The sequence below is a fragment of the Corvus kubaryi genome, unplaced genomic scaffold (genome assembly GCF_017639235.1).
Source record: "Corvus kubaryi isolate FWS band 111438036 unplaced genomic scaffold, C.kubaryi_AGA036_p1.0 37385, whole genome shotgun sequence".
Lineage (NCBI taxonomy): Eukaryota > Metazoa > Chordata > Aves > Passeriformes > Corvidae > Corvus > Corvus kubaryi.
In genome coordinates, this window is record NW_024581127.1 from 28706748 (window position 1) to 28728129 (window position 21382).

The 21382-nt window shown below is 37.2% G+C and overlaps 1 protein-coding gene across 10 annotated transcripts in view; it reads left to right on the top strand.

Moving 5' to 3' along the window:
• The window catches only part of EFR3A (EFR3 homolog A), a 76468-nt gene that overhangs the window by 38670 nt on the left and 16416 nt on the right, over nucleotides 1-21382 (top strand). For 9 of the 10 annotated variants that reach the window (XM_042035899.1, XM_042035898.1, XM_042035901.1 and 6 more), the window contains 9 exons: nucleotides 2705-2842; nucleotides 7650-7728; nucleotides 8753-8888; nucleotides 10090-10254; nucleotides 12531-12645; nucleotides 14448-14499; nucleotides 17264-17436; nucleotides 17887-17962; nucleotides 20469-20630. In XM_042035899.1, coding sequence (XP_041891833.1) covers nucleotides 2705-2842; nucleotides 7650-7728; nucleotides 8753-8888; nucleotides 10090-10254; nucleotides 12531-12645; nucleotides 14448-14499; nucleotides 17264-17436; nucleotides 17887-17962; nucleotides 20469-20630 — 1096 coding nt within the window. The remainder of the gene's footprint in view (nucleotides 1-2704; nucleotides 2843-7649; nucleotides 7729-8752; nucleotides 8889-10089; nucleotides 10255-12530; nucleotides 12646-14447; nucleotides 14500-17263; nucleotides 17437-17886; nucleotides 17963-20468; nucleotides 20631-21382) is intronic. The other variant, XM_042035892.1, reaches the window with a different exon arrangement.

The following is a 21382-nucleotide window of genomic DNA, read 5'->3' on the forward strand; positions in this document are numbered from 1 at the left end:
AAGTCAGTGTAATTCTAGCTTTTGGAACCTTAATAGCTTAATTCAATATTCTTTTGATTACATAGCAGATGAGACATGTCTTAGAGTTAAGAATTTACTATTCAAACAACATTTTAAAAAGATAATTGTATTTGTGGATGTCATTATTTGTTAATATATCTGAATGCACGATCTAGTTACATGTCTATCAGACTTCATGTGATGTCTGTCTGTTTATGTGCATCTCTAAAATAGGGAAGGGATGTATGAAATTGGTAATCCACTTACTTTGTAATACACTCCTCATGATAACTGTGGAGCTAAACCTGCCAGCCTTATTTCACGCAGAGGGACACTCTAGTACTTGTCGTAAACTTGACTTCAGATCCTTCTGATATATCTGTAATGTTCATACAGATTCTGCTATAGAGGTAGGTTAGAATTTATTTATTTCTCAGGGTGAGTGAATCATAGTCAAATGTACATTCCTGTACCTACTCTGCTCAAAAGTAGTGGTTAAGTCTTACTTCACATGTCCTGTCATATTTTTTGGCCAGTCCTGGTTTTGTGGCATTAAAGAAGTCTCATTAAGTTGCTGAGTTGCTCTGAGCTAGTTTAAGTCTGTGATTAGGTATTTGCTATGGAAACTGCTGTATTTCAACACATCCTCCTTCCAGTTCCTTGTTGCCACTTCTGATAGAGATTGCCCACAAAAAAGTCGGTCGAGCAGCCAGAGGGAGTTGTCCTTGCCCATTTCATTGCAAAGTGTATTTTCAGCTCTCTTGCTGTAGTACAAAAGCTCTAGGTGCAGAGGAATACTACTATTTTTTTCTTAACTGTTGCAGTTGGATTTCTCAGAGGTTTTCTGATATTTCTGTAAAAACCAAATCAGTGAAACAAAATGAGTATGAGTTGCTCATTTGAATCTAGAAACTTAAGAGGCTGTACAAAGCTTTCCTCTAAAACTAAAAAGATTATTCAATATTCATTGTCTTATTATCTGACAATGCCAAGGGACACTTACTTTGAGAAATACTTTGACGTAGGTGCTGTTAAAGTTCAAAATAAAATGTTATTCCTACAGACAACGCAAGATAATTTTAGACATTCTGAGGCAATCCAAGAGTAACATTTTACACTAGGAAGATTCATCTAAAAAAAGACTCCAAGCAGTGCTGAGAAGTCACCTTCTGTAGGTTTGCATATACAAACATTTAAAACATAACTTATTTTTACTTCATTTTAACTGGAATTCTTTCAGACAGACCTAGCTCTGTGTCCTATGCAGCCTGCTTTCTTTTTCCTCCCCACACACCACCTTTACAATGCTGTCGTATGTTAGGGAATCTGTGTCAAAACAGCAATGGAAATGACAGTCCTGCACTGTCTCTTGTACGTTCTCTGTGCTGTGAGTGCCCATCTCCCTAGATCAGAGTCCAGGCCATACAGGGGAAGGAAGAAACAGAGAGATTGAGTGGCACAACAGTTGGATAAAGCTGGAGTTTAGTGGTACTTGTGGTGGATTATATACAAATTGTCATGCCTTTTAAAATTCTAATCGTGCTGCACTTGTAAAACTGTTTTTCCTTAATTATCTAACAGGGTTCCTGAGGCTTTTCTGTTATTAAAATCTGACAAACTAGCGCTGTTGCGGTAACTCGTGAAACAGTGATGTTTCCAGAGGCAACAGGATTTTCATAAGGCAAATTTCAGTAGTATTGAAACACTAGAAAATCCTTTGCCATCAGATGATACATTACAACTATGATGTTAACATGTTCATTTGATATTTCGATTTGCAACTTTTTATAATGCTTTAAAGCTAAGGTTTTATGGTACTTAACTAAACTGGATGCTCTTAGTGGGCACTTTAAAACGTATTTACCAGACAAGTTTACACTGCAGAACTGAAATTTTGTTTAAGGATTTAGCATATTGATTTCTGCAATCTAAAATTAAAGATGCATAATGTTAATGTAGGCAAATGAATCCTCAGTTAAATTTCTATAATGTGTTTTGTGAGAGAAAATAAAAAGGTTGCCACCTGTACAATGACTCTTGATAAGTGATAGAGGTACCTCAGGGGAAGCTGTTTGCTTTCTTTCCAAAGCCTGTTTTCACCATGGTGCCCACAGCAAGGGGCTCAGTAGTGCCCTGTCCACAGTAATGATGGAAGACACTCAGTTGAAAGGTGACCAACTTCTACACTGCCTATTTAGAGGTAACTGTGTGGGTAGTAATGTTCTAATTAGTTCACTCAGACATTTTTTTTCAACTCACAAGCCATCTGTTTGTGCAGAAGTATTGGAGTTTCATTTAATGCTCACCCACACAGTATGGACTCAGTAGTTAATTTGAACAAAATTACTAAGATTCTGTCTTACTTTTTCATGGTTTCACAGCCTTCATTCATTGTTAGCAACACATAGTGGTTTGTCAAAATGTGGTGGGTAACAAGTTAACTGAATATTAGCAGCTTTTGTGTTTGCCATGTAAATACTTACTAATACAGTGGTCAGTACTGAGTGAACAGATGATGATCTATGGTCCTGCTATAAGAGAATAAAATATTTTATTCAGAATTCTGGTTCAATGCATATTTTAAATACTGTTCTTGCCTAGTTCAAGAGTGTGACTCATGAATGTTTTAATACCAAGGGTGGATACAGTAAAGAAAAGGTGAATATAGTCAGTAATATAATCAATGCATTTTGTCTTATTTCAGCAGAACAGGCCCCCAGTCCTCTCCTACAGGAGGAGTGAAAGAAGAAAATCCTTCTGTGCTGGCTGAGAATTGTTTCAGGGAACTACTGGGACGAGCAACCTATGGAAATATGAATAATGCTGTCAGACCAGTTTTTGCGTAAGTTGAAAATTCATGGCAGATCTTAAGAGGTTTTCTTTATTTCATCCTCAATTCTGTTGCATTAAATTTTCTCCTACTTTTCAACTCAAAGGTTTCCATTCACATTTCTTAAAAATAATTGCCCCTCTTTTAATCTCTCCTCTTTGCTGCCTGTCTGTAAACTTAAAGGTAGTTACGGAGGAATGCATGTCCTGCTTTACTGATTTTTAGAAGCAAAATACAATAATTTACGTGACTTGTTGCTTCTGCTGGCCTTACTTTTTTTCAATGGGAAACTTTATCCAAGCTGTTAATGTCCCAGAGATGAGTGTTACAATCAGTGGCAAAACAAGTAAAGTACAAGTAGCACAAAGGAATACTGTGCCCCATAAAGTTACAATTTATATTTTCCTGCCATTTTCTTCCAGGACCTGTTTCGATATTCTGTGAGGAATATCTTTAACAGCTCATTTAGTAGTGAGTGGCAAATATGCACACAGTATGCACATTATGCACAAACAGACACAGTACAAATTATACCTGATACATTAACACTCGGTGATACCACTTTCAAACGCTGGCTTTTCCTGGTGGTGAGGAGACCTGCTTGCTGCTTGTAGATTTTTCAAGGTATATCTCGGGTACAGGAATATGTTCTCTTAGATGGCCTAGTTCTTCCCACCAAAATTAAGTATTTTATTTATATACTGAATGACCTTCAAGATACCAAAAGCCATTTTCAAATTACTAGCGGTAAGAACAGAAATTACAAATGAAGATAGGGTTGGTGTTGAAGGCAGAAAACTTTTGTAACCCCTTGTTCATCCTGAAAAAGCATTGACTACGAAGAGCTGTACCATTCTCTTACTTTCTGTATGTACCTGTTATACCAACCTGATAGGAGTTTCTGTTGCAAAGTTGAGTGTTTTATTAAAAAATGCTCATTCTTTCCTAGTTGTAAAATTTGCATTCCTCCAAAATAACTGTGATCACAGGGAACACCTAGGTACTAAACAGTCTGGGTGGACTACTTGGTACCATACTGCAGCTGCTTTCTTACCACTTTTCAATTCTTTTTATGGGTTTATCTCAAAACTTTATCATCATTTGCAGTGACTTCAGTCTTTTCAATCATTTTAGTATCAGGGAAGTTTCCTATGAATAATTGCTGATTCCCTAGACTAGAGGTAGTGCTTGGTTTGCGATTTGAGAAGGTGCTGTAGCTGCTTTTCCTGTGGCTAATCTAAAGCCTGTGTCTCTATAATACTATTTCCAGCCTATTTTGTTTTCTTACATGCTATGACTGTAAGGAACAATTGACTGAGTGCACCTCTGTGTGCCACATACTGCATATGCACCGAAATGAGTAGATAATGACCAGTTACTCAGAATATATTATCTCTTCTATGAATAGCGAGTCTTTGTAGTCACCATTTTTGTGTTCTACTTTGAGGACAAATCACCAAATGTGTCTTTCTAAAAATGACTGCTGTAAAGGTTTAGTATTTTTGAAGAGGAAGAGATGCAGAAAATGCCATTTCAAGCAGTTTTTTCTAAACAGCAAGAGTGTGCTCTACCTAATCAACTTCATTTTGTGAATGACAGAACTGTTAGAATGAAAGTTTGAAATAGTCTGTTGCACTGTATTGGATTGAAAAACTTGACTTAGCTTATGATTAGAAAACAGTTTCTTCTAACAATTTTCAGCTATTTCACAGCTTTTAAGGAAACTCAGGAAATACAGATAAGGCCTCTTATTACAATGCTAACATGAAGGTGCAGGTTCAGTTCCCCACCTGAAGGCTTGCTTCATGTGGCACTCCAGTATCAGGCAACATGCTATCATTTCCTTGCGAAACTCAGAGATCACTGCTGCTTGCATCATGAGGCAGGGTGTATTCATTGATTGAAGGATTTAAATGTAATGAAGATAGTAGAAATCTAAAGTCAGTCTCCTGGTATAGGTTTGGATTGACGTTAATTCTCCTTGCCTTTGGCAAAAAATCTCCATGGTTATAAGTGTCTACATGCAGTAGCTAGAAACTCTCAAATAATAATTTGTAATAAAATCTTGCAGATCAGTCTCACAAATTGCCTAATGAAAGTCAAAAAAATTTACATTAACATTACCTGAAAAAATTGTGTATGTTGTGTCAACAGTCAGAAGCTATTGAGACGTACTTAGCGTGGATTTGCAATGGTGAATAGAATTAGGCAGATTCAGAGAGATCCAGAAATCTAGTGAAACTTCACAACTGTATTTCCATTCTTGTCAGTTATCACATCATGTGTGCAGGGGTTTGGAATATTAACAGACTGGTGTTTAATATTCTGTCAGCAAACATGATGCAAAAGCAGAATATTTTATATATTCCCATACATGTGTGCCTCAGTTATGCCTTCTAATCCTCAGGATGAATTTATCATCTATTACTATAGGGATTGCTTGTGTGTGTGGTACTGGGAGAGAATTCAGGGATCATTGGCTCTCTTTCCAGAAATTTGCATCATCAGTTCTGCTGTCCATTTGAAATTGAGAAACCTAATTGTGCACGTTTGCTACATATATGCAGCAGATCTCGATGGAAGGCAGAGTTTGGAATTTGTTAATCCAGGAATAGAGTGTTTTTCAGTCTTAGATATCCTTTATTTAAAGACATGTAATTTGGAAAAAAAAAGAGGAGTTAAGGTGTGACTTGATTTTAACTGAAGTAAATGCACCATAGTGAAAATACCCTTTACTGTCTTTTGCAAAAACAAAACTACATTGAATACACTTGTAATGATCAGTAAAATACATCACCTACAGGAATCTAATCCTGCTGTCCTTAGGAGGAAGATTCCAGTACACAAAGTATCCTGCCCATTGAGCTGTTACACGGAGCTTTAACCAAGGCTGGCATCTTCCCCCTGCTGTCCTCCCAGCAGTTCATCTACCTGAAGCAGCTAATACTTGGCCTTTCTGGAAAAATAAAACTATATGTCTTGTTTAGAGAGGGATTTTTTTTTTTTTTCTTTTTTTACATGATATGGGATGTAGTTGACCGTAATCTGCCTGAATGGATCTTTGGGGCAGATGAATAGGAACTGTCAAGGGTAACAGAGAACACGTACTGCCCTGAAAGATTAAAGGATCAGTTCCAATCAGGAGAAGATAGTGGAGAGTATGATCTTCTATTTGATGAGGCAAAAATAAAATAGGTTACCTAAAATAAGCCATCATGTACAAGATATGGTGGACTGTACTGGAATGATATTAATAGAGGAAGAAGACATGAATAAATACATTATGAGCCACTAAGCCTTGAAGAATTTAAAGAGGTAGTTTTGTTTGGTTTTCTGTCCCAAGGCAGAATTAAATATGCCTGTGCATTTTCAGTGTGCACAAGAAAGGCAGCTATCCCCAACAAGTATTCAAGTTGGATATTTAGTAATGCAAATCTGCTGTTATCTGGGCAGCCAAATACCTTTAAAATTCCTGACATTCTTTCCTGTAGGGATTTCTTTTAAAGGTATGTGATGTGTCAAATGGCAGAACTTTTTTTTTAATCTCCGCATTGTAATGCGAGGTAATTTAGGGCACAGGAGATGCTTTGTGTCATCTGGTTTAGTCAACCTTGAAGGAGACCTGTGTACTCAGATGGGTCACTGGGCTGTGAGCAGCCCAGTGAGTGAATTGAAATCTCCAGATTCTAGGCAGAGTAACTTAAAGCATCCAGCCAGTCCTCCTGTGTTCACAGCGCTGACTTCTTTCACCTGTAGGGCTTTTGAGTTTGTTGTTTCAAGCATCTTTATATGTTTCCTAAGTTCTTTGAGGAAGGGGAGAGCAGTAATGATTCAGTAGCTGAGATTCAGATACCTGTTCAGGAACACAACCTAATTTCAGTTTCTGTTACAAACTTTTTTTGTTGATTAGGCATGTTTGCTGTTCATTGGTGAATTTGTGGATTTGTTTTGATTTTTTTAAAACCTAAATCATTCCAATTAAAATGTGTCCAAAATTACCTTTTCTTCAATCTTCTAGAATGAAAAACACATTTATTTTTGTCATGCTTTTCTGGGGACTCAGATCTCTTTTGTGCAAAAATTTGTGTGCCCTATTCATAGCTTTCAACATTTCTGTTTAAGCAGAATTTTTGTATTTGCTAGAAATGCTGACAGTTTTTTTTCATTTGTGGTTCCTGTCCCATTTAAAGAGAAACTGATGCATTTATTATTTGGATTTTGTTTTGATATTTCTTGCAGAAAGTGCTGAAATGCTTCAGAGTGTAAAGGCATATATGCACAAAGAGTAGCTCTTTTTTTTTCTGTATATTTTATTTATGAAACCATCATGATAACAAAAATATTTCTTAGAGTTTTGTTCTGGATGGAGCATTCAGCCCTAATTATTTTGCAGTGTGTAATTCAAAACAATTTATTTATCTTCTGTAGAGTAGAAGTTTGTCAATGTGTTGCAACCGTCCACTTCAGCAGATCCCTTTCATGTAAATAAGCGTCTAATATTACAGCAATTTTTATGCATGAACTGTGGAAGCAGTATATTCTTAACTGTATATCTTTGGTGTAACTAGGTTCTTTAAATTTCTGGAACTGGAAGATCAGGAATTTCTGTTCAGCCAAATGTTTTGTGATCACATCCTAAACCTAGAAAACAAGTGGTTTTCTGAAGTTCTAAATGTCTCACCTAGTTCATAAGTCATTGTATACAGGTTTTATGTAAGTAAGTGATCCTTTTGAGTTGAATTTTGAGAAAACTCTAAGATACCATTTATTATATCTGTGGAATGTCATTATTTCAGGTCTATTTAATTTTTGCTTACAGGCATTTAGACCATCATAAACTATGGGATCCTAATGAATTTGCTGTTTCCTGCTTTAAAATCATCATGTATTCTATACAGGTAGGATTTTCTCCTGGTTTTTTTTTTTTTCTTTGCATAGATGCGTCAAGCACATGAGAGAGGTTTAAATGTTCATCTCACCATGCTAGTGGTAGACAGTAGATGAAGTCAAAGAATCCGAAAGATCCAATGGAAGGTAGTGGGGTGGTGCTTCTAAGCTCCAGAACAAGCAGCAGGATAACCATGCTGGTGTGACATTGTGCTTGACAAAGAAAACTCTCAGGTTGGTTATTTCTTTGTGCCAATACAGCTGTGCTGCTTTTCCAACCCAAGAAAACAGCTTCAAGTGCAACTGTGTTGTGCTGAGGATTTTGAATAGTGAGTCACCTGTGTTGTGGCCTTAAGCTGAAGGAGAGAAGGTAGACATTGGGTATTAGAAAGAAGTTCTTTATCAGCAGAGTAGTGAGGCGCTGCCACAGGTTGCACAGGGAAGCTGTGGCTGCCTCATCCCTGGAAGTGTTCAAGGCCAGGTTGGATGGGGCTTTGAGCAACCTGGTCCAGTGGAAGGTGTCCCTGCCCATGGCAGGTGGCTTGGAATGGGATGGTCTTTAATGTCTCTCACAACTCAAGACATTCAATGAGTCTATGATTGTCTGTTGTAAACATCAAGGTATTATTCTTGGATTGCATCAAACGCAGATGCCCAAAAGAGAAGTGTAAAATTCCAAATTTGTGGAATAAAGCTGAGTTTTCTCAGCATTTATATCAATGGTGCTGACGTCCTTGAACTGCAGTTAGCTGAGTGAAGGACCACTTCACGCTTCCTCTGTGCTTGTAGATGTTCCTGGATATTTTAAGACTCTCAGCTTTTGTACACTGGGCTGGCTGAATGAACCAGTATGGCTTCATCTCTCATGGCAGTTTTTTGAACCTGTATTTAGTCATTAATTTATTGTAATTTTTATAAATTTCTGAATGAAAATGTTGCAGAATGGGAATATGGTCATGACCATAGCTGAGTGGTGTATGAGTTTATTCTTGTTAAAGTCACAGATGTAGATTTTCTGTCTGCTTTTTTTAATAGGCACAATATTCCCATCATGTAATACAAGAAATCCTTGGACACCTTGATGTCCGCAAAAGGGATTCACCGCGAGTTCGTGCTGGCATTATTCAGGTTCTTCTGGAAGCAGTTGCAATAGCAGCTAAAGGATCAATAGGTAAGTTGTATTAAATTAAAGGCATCAGGTCAAAGGATAAATTTGGAGGGTTGTGCTCATTTTCACTTTGATTTCAGACTGATTGGACACATTATTTTGAGAAGGTTTTGTATTTATTAATTTTTTTCTCCTTTGTGCTCATAAAATGCTTGAAGTCTTACTTGGTTTGCAATTATTCTGAACATATGTACTTGGTTGTTTGACAGTTATATAATCCTTTGCATTGACAAAATGAGTGAAAAAATTGTGAAAGGCAGGTATTCCTATTTGAAGAGAAATTATAAAGTCTGAGAGAATTGTGTGTCACTACAAAACGTCAAGAGCACTGTTGCTTTGCAATACAGCTGTGACCTGAGTGGTAATGTGGGAGTAGAATGATCTTTGAGAAATTTTATTTTATTAACTGTAAAGCAGCTGAAATAAGGTAAAATATGTCATTTAAGATTAGGATAGTTCCTTGAAACAAGAGTACTTATGAAGAGATGTACACTCATGTGTTCTGTTCCTGATGTTCTTTGGTGTCCTGCTGGAATATTACTGTTTTGCTTCATTAGCTTGAGCCTGAGTCTGTCCTTCCTCTTTATATGAGACCCACTTGCATGCACAGACTTGTGAAATCTTTGACCATATGATGAAAAGCGCTTATTTTTTGATCCAATCTATAGATCTGGATTTTAGTAGCAGGTTTTGAAATAACTGAAGTTCGGGGGCAAGTACCTGCAGTTTAATCCATTATTGATGCTTAATTTCAGCAACCACTCCTATTTTGTATCTGAAGCTTGCATGGTGAGTTGACTTTGGGCTGTTTGCACTCCCCTTTCTCACAGGACAGGGACACTGTAGAAAGAAGGTGAGAAGTTTCATGGATCAAGATAAAGGCAGTTTCATGGGTGCAGCAAAAACCACATGCACAAGGAAAATCGGGTTACCTCCATCCTGGCCAGACTCAGTAATGGATCGTAATGGATTATGCATACATACCTGATTGTATTTCCTGATTCCAAGTTAATTTCTAAAATATCAAGGTGTAGGCACACCTCAAAAGTTTATCCCTAGTCCTGATGCCTCAGACACTGAATTTCACTTGGTTCTTTTCATCCTACTCTCATTTCTTGTGAAAAGGGATTGAAAAGCCCAGTTTTCATTTTCTTTAGACATCTTCCCCTTGACAGGTGCAATCACTGTTATTTGTTGTTTCCAGGCCCAACAGTTCTGGAGGTTTTTAATACCTTGTTGAAGCACCTGCGCATCAGTGTTGACTTGGAGCTGGGTGACAGGCGCAGTTCAGCAGGAAGTGCCACTTTGAGCACGAGCTCCAAGGAGAGCGATGAGAGGATTGTCCAGAATGCAATTATTCAGACAATTGGTGAGTAACACAATGACACAGGCTCACTTAAAATTCCTCCCCTTTTCCCCCTTCCCCAATGAGATGATATTTCACCAGCTTGAATCATCAACGAATGCTACTGATTGTGGTATCTCTGATTGCATTTGCCTCTTATTCTCAGGCTTGCTTTATGTGTCTGATTTCTGAAAGGTTGTTCTTTTAAATGCTAACTGAGCACATAGCCCAAGAAGCTTACGAAAATTAAAAATGCTGGTGGACTTAAAATTAATTTTAATTATATTATTTTGTGGCCCTTGAAATGTAAAAATCTCTGCCTTTGGTACAGAACTGATATTAGTCCTTTTATGAAAATCACTGCAAACAGTCATATACAGGAATACATATTTTAGTAGGTACTACTTTAAAATTGATAGTAATGAATGTTAAACATAGTAGCAACAATGACACCTAATGGCCAGTTGTGCTACCATGACTTAACTGAAGTACTTTAATGCACAGCACTGAAAATTATTTTCTTAAAATAGCATCTTCCCCTTTCTCAGATTTTCCCTTTATGGTATTGATGTTATATATTGGGGTGCATTTATTTGTCCTTTTCTGAAAGAACAAGGGGGAACGTAACTTAAATGTTGTTCACTAGTCTGTACCTTTGCTTGCCTTGAAGCTTTTTAGAGCAGTAACAAGTATGTAGTAGATTATTTCTCCCCATTGCAGTAAAACTGCCCAGTTAAAATATTAAACCCCCACCAAAAAAAATCCCAGAGACCCCCACAACCTAATCTTTTAAAGTGAAGCTTCTTTCTATTGAAGTTAGCATTATACTATTGCACAGTAATAAAATAGAATATCTGGAGTTGGACAGGTCCCATAAGGATCATTAAGTCCAACTCTCTGCTCCTCCCAGGACTGCTTCAAGTAAACCATGTGCCTGGGAGCATTGTCCAGATGCTGCTTAAACTCTGTCAGGCTTGGTGCTGTGACCACTTCCCTGGGGAGCCTGGTCTAGTGGCCAACCATCCTTTCAGTGAAGAACCTTTTTCCTAATGTTCCATCTGAACTTCCCCTGATGGGGAATGCTTTTGCATTTCTTTGTGTCCTGTCATTGGTCACCAGAGAGAGATCTGCACCTCCCCTTCTGCTGCCTCCCTTGAAGGTGTTTGATGTTCTTAGATAGCAGCACTCAAAACACGGACTCGAGGATGGGCTGTAGCAGTGCAGTGTAGATGGGACAGTCACCTCCTCAACCAGCTGATGATGCTGTGCTTGGTATACCACAGGGCAGAGTTGGCCCTTTTGGTTGCCAGGGCACACTTGAGTCACACTCAAGTTGCCATTAACCCAAACCCCCCAATTTCTTTCCATGAGGAATGTTGGGAATAACAGTGCTGTCTCAATTCCCTGGGCACAGTGCCACAGCTGTGTCACTGCTGTGGCTGTGCTGCCGTAAGAGCAGGGCCCAGCCTGGAGCTGGCTCTGGGATGGCAGCTGTTTCCACTGGAGCTGTGTCAGGGAAGCTGCTTCAGTTGTGGTGGGTGCAGAGCTGGGAGAGGATGGCGTCTTCTGTGAGTGGAAACCATTTCTCCTTGGTGCAGCTGGTGGAGCTACAGTGCCCTTCCTGCCTGCCAGCTGATGCTGGCACTTCCTAAGGGATTCTTTTAAGGCAGGGAGGTGTGTGTGCCTGACATTTCTCCTGGCCCTGCCCAGGTTCCCTCAGCCATTGTGGCTCTTTCTGCTGCCCTGAGGTTCCCCTGGCCCAGGAACCCTCCCTGTGCCCCATGCTGGAGTGCTCCTCTTCCCATGGTGCTGGCACAGAAGCTGCTCACCTCATCACTCCCCAAGAGCAGCAACAGTCATAAAATACTTGTATGTCTCTGGGATTTCTGTCCCCTCACTTGTAATACTTAATGGAGACTTAACAGACAAAAGTAACAGTACGGTGTGCCATGAGAAACGCTTCCACTTGCTCACTATGTACAAATTGATAGACTCCAAATGCTTAATTTTGAAATGGTGTATTTAGAAGACTCCAAATACTTAATTTTGAGATGGTGTATTTAGAGGAGGATAAAATTAGAAGGTTTTAGGATTTAAAGATGAAAATGAGTGTCATGGAAAGACTCTCTAAAATCATTCAGCAGAAATGAACATGAGAATATGCCCTAAAACAAATCATAATTTTATTCTTCATCTATTTTCACCTTGTTAAAATACTCCTTGTATTTATAAGGCTTTTCATATAAAGAGGAAAGCCCTATATATCTTTTCATCTGTGATTTCATTCTCTTTTTGTTTAGGATTTTTTGGAAGCAATCTTCCAGATTACCAGAGATCAGAGATTATGATGTTCATTATGAGCAAAGTTCCTGTTTTGGGGACAACTTCACAAATACTGGATCCCAGTCACCTTGGGTTTGTATATCCTACATTTATAAATTTCTAATTAAAAATCTAGATTTTAGAATCCTGATAAATTAAGAAGTAAAAAACATTAAGAAAAGTGAAATGCAAATTTTTGCTCTTTAGGGGCTGTATTGAATACTATGTAGAACCAAGTTACGCACAGCGTCAGCAACATGAATTCAACGTACAGGCATGTTATTGATAGAAAATACCTGATTGGAATGCAGTTTACCTTGCACTAAAACACTCTTTCTCTCTGCAGCTGTACAAATTTTTCTGCAATTATGTACTATATAGTTTTTAATTCCATAACTTTTTGTGTGTTTTGCTAATGAGAGAAATTTAATTATAAATACATTCAAATAGCTGCATAATTTAAAAACTATTTTTAAGGGTTTTTCTTAATTCTGTACGAGTTGACTTCAGATTATGAAGTAACTGCAGAAATTCCAGTGAGTTTTGGATTTTCCTTATGTCTTTAGAAATAGGAAAGAGCTGTGACTGGGCAGACGTAATAAACCCACAGTTTAAAAGTTGCCCTACACTGAATACTTTTCCCTGTGACATGAATAACTTTGTTTAAAAGACTGCATTTCCTCAGTATGGGGAAGTCACTGAAAAGGCTGCAGCTGTTCTTTCCAGGTGCACATGGACACTGCACCACATAAGTGATCCACTACTAGGTTAAGTAGGAAATCATTGTCATTCTCCAGCTTCTTGGTAGCTTTTCATACAGTATCTTTGCAGTATGGAATGCTATTCCATGGAAGATACAAATCTGTCTGTGCCAGGCAGTTGTCACTCATTATGGAGGTATTTGAAGAAAGAATCCATATGAAATTCTCTACTCGGATTAACAGCTGGGGGTGGTGGTTGTTTGTTTTTTAACTGTACAGTTTTCCATTTATGAAATTCTGCATAAATATATGCCTGAGCAGTGTGTTAGTATGATCTGCATATGTCACTCTGAACAAAGAAGGCTTTCTGAGTGCTGATAAAGTCTTGCATTTCTGCATTTGAATGATACAACAGCCAGGATTATAGCCCATTAAGATACAAGTTTCCACTGTTAAGTGGAGGCCAGCTTTTGTGAAGAGGGTTGATCTTCCTTTCACTATTTAATGGACAAAATGACTTGTACCTTTTTTACTTTCCTGAAAGAATCTCTTTGAATGGAGCAATTTATTCCAAGTCCACTTTTATCTCCTAAGGTCTTGCAAGAAGAGTGACTATATACCATTAGCTATTTGGCTACTTTTAGTACCTGCAGAAGGGAAATGAAAACAGATGAAGAACAGGTCAAGTAGTGTTTCATGTGCCTTCCTCTGATATGAAAACTGAGGAGTCTTTCAGTTTTTCCTACTGATTTTGCAGATAACTTTTTTTCTCAAAGTTTTGGGGTCTGACTTAAAGAAGAAGTGTCCTCGTTTCTTAGAAAACTCAATTGCATTTTAATCCAGAAGAAATTTTTAGTGCAGATGCTTTTGGAAATAGTCAAGCTTGTAGTAGTTGAACATTTTAGAGATTTTTGAGTAAAACGTGAAAATTTAGATCTGCTTCACATACACAATTTACTGTTTTCTTCAATATCACGTGCTCTGTTTTTAAGCCTTCCTGTAAACATGTCTTTCAAAAACATTTAGTTACTGCAGCTCAGTTAAGAGATATTTTCCCTTTATCTGTGATCATCCAGCATCCCTTCTAAGACTGCTGTATTCACTTGTCAAAAATGAGAATGATGTCTAGAGTAGAATAATATTTCAAAGATAAGCAAGAAAACCTAATTTGCAACTTTTTTTTCCCAATTTTAGAGATTTGGGAACCAGAAGAATTCAAATCATGTTATTGAGATCTTTACTTATGGTAAGCCTTCTGAGATTAGTATACTATGTTATAAACACACAGTGTTTCACTATATGTATATGTTTACATATAAAAGTACAGTATAACAACTCTGGATTATGAAAATAAACATGCATTCGTATTGCATGGACCTGTAATTCTATTGTGTAATATTGTGAAAGCATTTTCCCAATTTACATTACAAACAGCGCAGGAAATACGCCTCCATCCCTTAGAGCACTTCAGTGAATGTCAGTTATAACTGGATCTTCAGATCCAAAAGAACATCATAGAGTAGGTTGAGTTCTGCCAGCAATACTTGGCAACATCAAAGTGAAATCACTTTTATCTCTGAGCGTGGAAAAGTGGCAATTAGTAGAATGGCCATTATTTTTAAAACCGTAGGAATGGATGCCTATCTCCAGGCCATCAGAACCTCAGACACTGTTGTTCTTTCCTTCCTAATGTTTCCCAAGTTTCTTTTAAGGCGTGATTGAATTTTTTATCACAAATACATTTTTCAGCTGTAAACTTTCAAAGAGTATTTCTGGAAATAGACCCAGATGGTAAGAATCAGAAAGTGGGTAGTAAAGGAGGCTCTTGCTAGTAGAATCCTGGCCTGTTTTGCTGCAGAAGCTGAAAACTGTTCAGTGACTCAAATAGGGGAAATGGCATAAAGAATGACTAAAGCAGAAGAATGTCCTCCTGGAAAATGAGTTTCTATCCCTGCTTTGACGTGAAACTCGTGTATGGTGTTAGGCAAATAGATTGAACCATTCTTGGCTTGTCCAAATCTGAAATCTTAGACTTTGGTTTGCAAAAGAGCTGGGCATTCACAGTTGCAATTTAAAGATAGAAAACTTGTTAGGAAGGATCTCAGGTGGTCATTTTGCACATTGTCTTCATTAAACATAGACTCAGGTACGTCTAAACTGTTCTTGACAATATTCATCTCACCAGTCTTAAAATTCCATTAAAATAGGTAAGAATTGTTCTAATGATTTTGGGTGCCACATAGCCTGTAAGTATGCTTTAAGGGAGTCGAACTGTACATGTGGAAGGGATTCAACATTTTGGACACTGAATTTTGGATTGTATCCTCTTTCAGATTATGGAAGTAAAATCCCATCATGGCACAAAGGTGTGAAAGTCACTGTTCTGGTGCTTAATGAATTACTAATGAATAGATAAATATTTGGAAAAAATTTATCATTGTACATCATGTATTCTTTACAAAAGAATAATAGTTCATAACACAATTAGTCTTTTGTCATGCACACACACAGGCAGACAAGCTAATGCTGTATAGGCAGCTGAAATCTGGCACTGCATTAAAAGTGTGCATTTAGATTTGCAGCTTTGCTGCTTGTAATATCAGTCATTTTCCATTTTTGGAATGATTGATCAGATACCTTCCTGTCCCCTGGTGCTCCTGTGCCAGCCACATCCCAGAGGCACCAGGGACCAGCCAGTCACTCACTCACTCTGCCCCAGGGGCATGGGGGAGAGAATCAGAATGGGGCCAGAGAGAAAAGTAGGTTGAGATGAAGACAGTTTAGTAAGTAAAGAAAGGAAACCAAGAAAAACAAAACCAAGAAACGAGGAAAAGAAGTAATAATAAAATAAAACAAAACCCCCACATAAAACCCAATTGTTCACTACAAGCGAACCGATACCCAGCCCAGTCCCTGAGCAGTGGCAGCCCTCACAAAGTGCCTCCTGTTCTGCTGCTGAGCACGACACATTTTAGTATGGGATATCCCTCTAGAAGTGTGTAAGCCCTGCTCAGCAGTAGCTAAATCATCCCTGTGTTAGCAGCACTGGTTTGGTCACAAATTCAGAACACAGCAGCATCTGTGCTACTATCAAAAAAATGACCTATCCCAGCCAAAGCAAGTACAACACAGTTCACACGTAAAAGCTGTAAGGGTATGAAATATATATAAGGAAGATACAATTATTATGTAAGTCTTAGATAAAAATGTTATTGCATTTATTATAATTAAATTTTGAATAATTTTGCTCCCCTTATCCTCAACAGGTTACATATACTTTGCAGTTTCTGAATCCATTTTGGTTTTGAGACTGTAATATTCTGGTAACCTCCATTTTAAGGGGTAAATTTTAAATATTTCTGACTGCTGTAAATGTTCAGCTCATTAATGTTTGAACTAGTAGTTAGGTAGAAGTTTGCTTTAATTAAAAGTAATTGAATGAGACAAGTCAGAGGTAGTATTAATTTTTTAAGAAAAGCAAAAATAACACTATCGTACCAGATTTCTAAGAAAGTCATATTTGCTTGCATCATGTTTTGCAATAAAATAGTATCTGTAAACATTTAAGGTGTACATATAGGCCCTCATATCTCATTTTTTTATTTCACATGAGCTTACTCTACCATATATGAACAGCTAATAACCTGAAATAGAAAAATCTCTTTTGTAATTATCTACTGGAATTACTATCATCTTCATTTTATGCCCTGCAACTTTTCATAGGCCATATAAAAAAAACAGAAATCATGTCTTCATTTTTTGATTCTGGGTGTGTTTCTAAAGAAAGGATCCTGAAAAATACTTTTATCATGAGGGAGTTAATTTGAAAACGTGTGCTAAAGTTCTTCCAAATTCATACTGAGATCAGGAATTTTCAAAATTAATACAATACTTCAGTTTGAATCCACCTTGCCGATGCCAAAGCAAACCCACTAAAAGGTGAGTGACAGCTGCAATTAATTCTTATAGTGCAGTAATGACACATTAATTTTACTTGCAACAATGAACAGGTGACTTCAGGATACAAAGCCACAACAATAAGTAATGCGCTTCCTGCCCCCTTTCTGGACCCGTTGCTGTCTCCTTCTCTCATGGAAGACTCCGAGCTGAGGCAGCTGGTCCTGGAAATCCTGCACAACCTCATCGATCGGCACGACAACAGAGCCAAGCTCAGAGGGATAAGGTACTGCATTTTATTTATTGGCCTACTGGAAATTCCAGTTCATTACCTGAAAGACAAGTACTGTTGATTTTTAAATGTCTTTGCTAATATGAATTATTAACGCACTGTTTTGGTAAATGTACAGTTCTCAGTGTCATTTATTGATGGCAAGTGTTTTACAGGTAAGCCTTAGAGCACAGTACTTTAAATGACCATTATAAATATCTGCTCATTTAGCTGTGGAAGAAAAAAAATCTTCTATTATGTAGATAAAAAAAATGTGATTGTCATAATTCTCTTTCTGGTTTTCCCTCTTCAGCTGAAATTTGAATATCCTTGTAAAGCATGGAATAATTGAAATGGGAATTGGGTCAAGATCTGTTTGAATAGCTGCTGTGTTCCACATTTTCTTCCTTTCCAACTTTTTTGTTGTTTGTTGTTGCTAAAACAACACATTTCTTTCATTTGTAGAATAATACCAGATGTTTCTGATCTAAAGATAAAACGAGACAAGATTTCAAGGCAAGACGTGAGCTTCATGAAAAAGGTAATAGACTAAAACATCACTTTTGTATTTAGAAATAAGATAAAAGTAATTGAAGCAGTGGTTTTGCTTTTCTTCTACATCTGTGGTTTTGCAACAAGTCACAAAGATCAGTTTCAAATTATTGTAATCAAATGACAGTGATTTCAATGTTGAGCTGCTCTAGATACTTGAAAGATGATTCCATGCAATAAAATTTTAATTTATGTCTTCAGTTAAAACCTTTATGTACATGAAATTAGAACAGTGTACGTCTAAACCATGATTGTGAAAAGACCTCCCTGTTGTTAGATCCCTGTGCAGCATTTAATTTGTTTTCAGTAGTAGTTTTTCACTTGTATGGCTTTTATTTTGCTGTATTTTTAGACAATTTTGTACTTAGAAATCTTTTTATAGCTGTGCTACAGGGACTTAAGTTTTATGTTTTAGGTAAAGATGTCAAAGAAAGTTAACTTTGCACAAAAAATCCATCTTCTTAAAAGATTGTTTTCACAGAACTTTGTGCCAGATGACTTCTGAGTATATTTGGTTCTAAAGAAAACAGGGTTTTTTTGGATGATACTTACATGGAGTGAAATTACTTACAGTAAACACCTTGGTTTTATGTGGGAAAAATACATAAAGCTATTACTCTGCTCCGTCATTCCTGGCTGTGGTTTATCTGTGTAGGTATGTTTGTAAACAAAAAAAGGTAAATTACTGAAATAGGCAAAAATACTACATATGTAATAATATGCAAACTAGAGTTGTACAGCATTCAAATAACGTTGCAAGATAAATGTTCTTGCTAAGTTAGTCCAGTTAATATTTCCAGTACAACTGGAATAATACAAATATAAAAAATACTCCAACATTGGCAATTATTAATAATATGTCTTTTAAAAAGTGAATTGAATTTTAATTCATTAATATCTATGATTTTATGCAGTTTGGATAGGATGTATTTACTGATTTTGCTAGATGAAAGTTGTCAATGTCAAGCTAAATATTTGAATTGTTAATACTGATCTGAAAAAAAGGCAGAAGAGGAAAAGAGATTCTCCACAGGTCAAGAAAAAATCATACAGGCTTCTAAAAAATGCGTTAACTCTGGGAAATGGAGTCATTCAAGGATTATCTGTGTGGTACTGTTTCAGGTGCGTATCATAAGTGAAATGTTACTCACCTGGTGTAGATGTGCATGTTAGCAGCCTGCTCTTCCCAGATTCTTTGCATAATCAAAGGAGAGGGATGAGGCATCTCCAGAAGTCCATTAAGATCTGGGTGACCACTTAAGCTTGTTTGATACTACATGAGGACCCTGAAGCAGTTGTATACCATACCCAGCTGGAATGGAACCAGACATAGGCACAAAACTCTTCATCTCAGACCACTTTCTCAATTTATTTCTATCCTTTCTTTGAAGGGAAATATTTAACTTCTTGCCTTTTCCAGTCTTCTAGAAAGATACATATTGAGAAAATGCACATAATAATTTATTTTCCTATTTAAGTGCAATTCTAAATCAGTGGGATAAAAAATTTCGTTACTTTTATTTTCCAAATATACTGGATCTTTAAACAGCTGACCTTTACTCTGCTGATTTCATAGTAGCTTCTGTGCTTTGCTAATATCTCTGTTTCCCTATTTTCTAAATACGTGTGTTAGAACAACTATTTGCTTTTGGAGGTACTGAAAAGACCAACAACATCATCATTATTTCTTAAGTAAATATGTCCTGTTTGAAAAAGAGAGGTTAAAAATCACTTTTCTTCCTCCTTCTAGAGCTGAATTAGTACTTCTAGAGTTAGTCTTGAAATCTTGAAAATTGGGTCAGCTGATACAGGCTTGCACCCACCCCTCCACAGATTAAGAATGCTGGGGTGGTAGTGAGCTGTGTGTTGCATACAACACCTGCTTCTTATCCTGTGTTTCTTGTGTTTGCATTTTTCTGCAGCCTCCCTGCACACATTGGTAAATGAGCCCTGCTCACCTTCTGAAACACCTTCTAGGAGAATTATTTCTTGGTTTGCTGTTCGAGGGCAGTTGCTTAATGAACAAATTCGATGTCTTCACAAGGATAACACTTGGAGCTTACTTGAATGTTCTTGAGAATGTTTCAAGATTACTTTTTGGTTTCTCCTTTTCATAAATGGGCAAATTTTATTTTTTTTAATGTTTCAACAGGAAATTAATTCCAGCATCTGACACTGTGCAGTAATCGTGCAGTTCTCTGTATCATCTTCCCTATCTGTACCTTTCTGCATAAAATAGAACAGTACTGTGTTTATAAAGAAGCTGTTGTTAGAAACTTGAGGTCTTCCTTGTTAAGCATGTACTTGTTTGTGTATGTATCTATACACATGTATTTTATCCTTTTTTATTTTTTTAATTCTCTGTCTAAATTGATCTAACATAAAAGTTGGCCCCATTTGGAATAGAGAGTTGGACTAGAATGCCTTCAAATATCCTTTCTAACCTAAATTATTCTATTATTTAATATGCATTTTCCCTTTTGTGTCTTTTATAGCATGGTCAGCAGTTGTACAGACACATCTACTTAGGCTGCAAAGAAGAGGACAATGTCCAAAAAAACTTTGAACTGCTGTTTACATCTCTAGCTCTTACCACAATTGAACTGGCCAATGAAGAAGTGGTTATTGACCTCATTCGATTAGCTATTGCCTTGCAGGTATGAGGCTGTGTCGGGTTCATTGACTTACAATTCATATTTGTAATTGGAGATGTGAAGAACTTGGGGGTTTTGTATATTGATCTTCAAATTGGAAATCTCATCATTTGGCCCAAACTTGATTGATCCACTAAGGAAGTGCACTTTGTACCTACCACTTACTAATGGGGAAGCTTCATCTGATCACTTTTCTGACAAACTTCCACAGCATGTGTTGTTCAGGAAAAACAGCAGATGTGGAAATCTGTTGAAACATTTCTTAGAATCACTGATACTCATTAGCAGATTGTCAAGGTGTTCTCTCAACCTATGATCTTATGAGTGTTCTGTGTAAAGTGTATGGACTGTGTGCGCCCAGGATGAAAACTTTTGTATAATTGATTGGTTGGGAATAGTTACCAAACCAGGCTATTTAATCTTACCTTGGAGTAAAATTCTGTCAGTGTCTTAGCAAGCTTTATTCCTTAACATTTCCTTAATAGGTTCAGATATTAACTCATCTGTGCATACAGTCCTCAGGGAAACTGGATAACTTACTAAGTTTATCTGTGTTGAAGTCAGAAATAAAGTAGTGCTAACATGTGCCCTGGAAATTTGATGAAATCAGCCCCTGTATTCCCAGTTCACTCTGTCATTAACTTTATTCCCAAATGTGCAGCTGCACTATGAAACATCTGAAATGCAGTGTGCATCCTTAATTTTAAAATACATCACTGAACCAAATCTTTACTTGATGGAAATGACATTAGGAG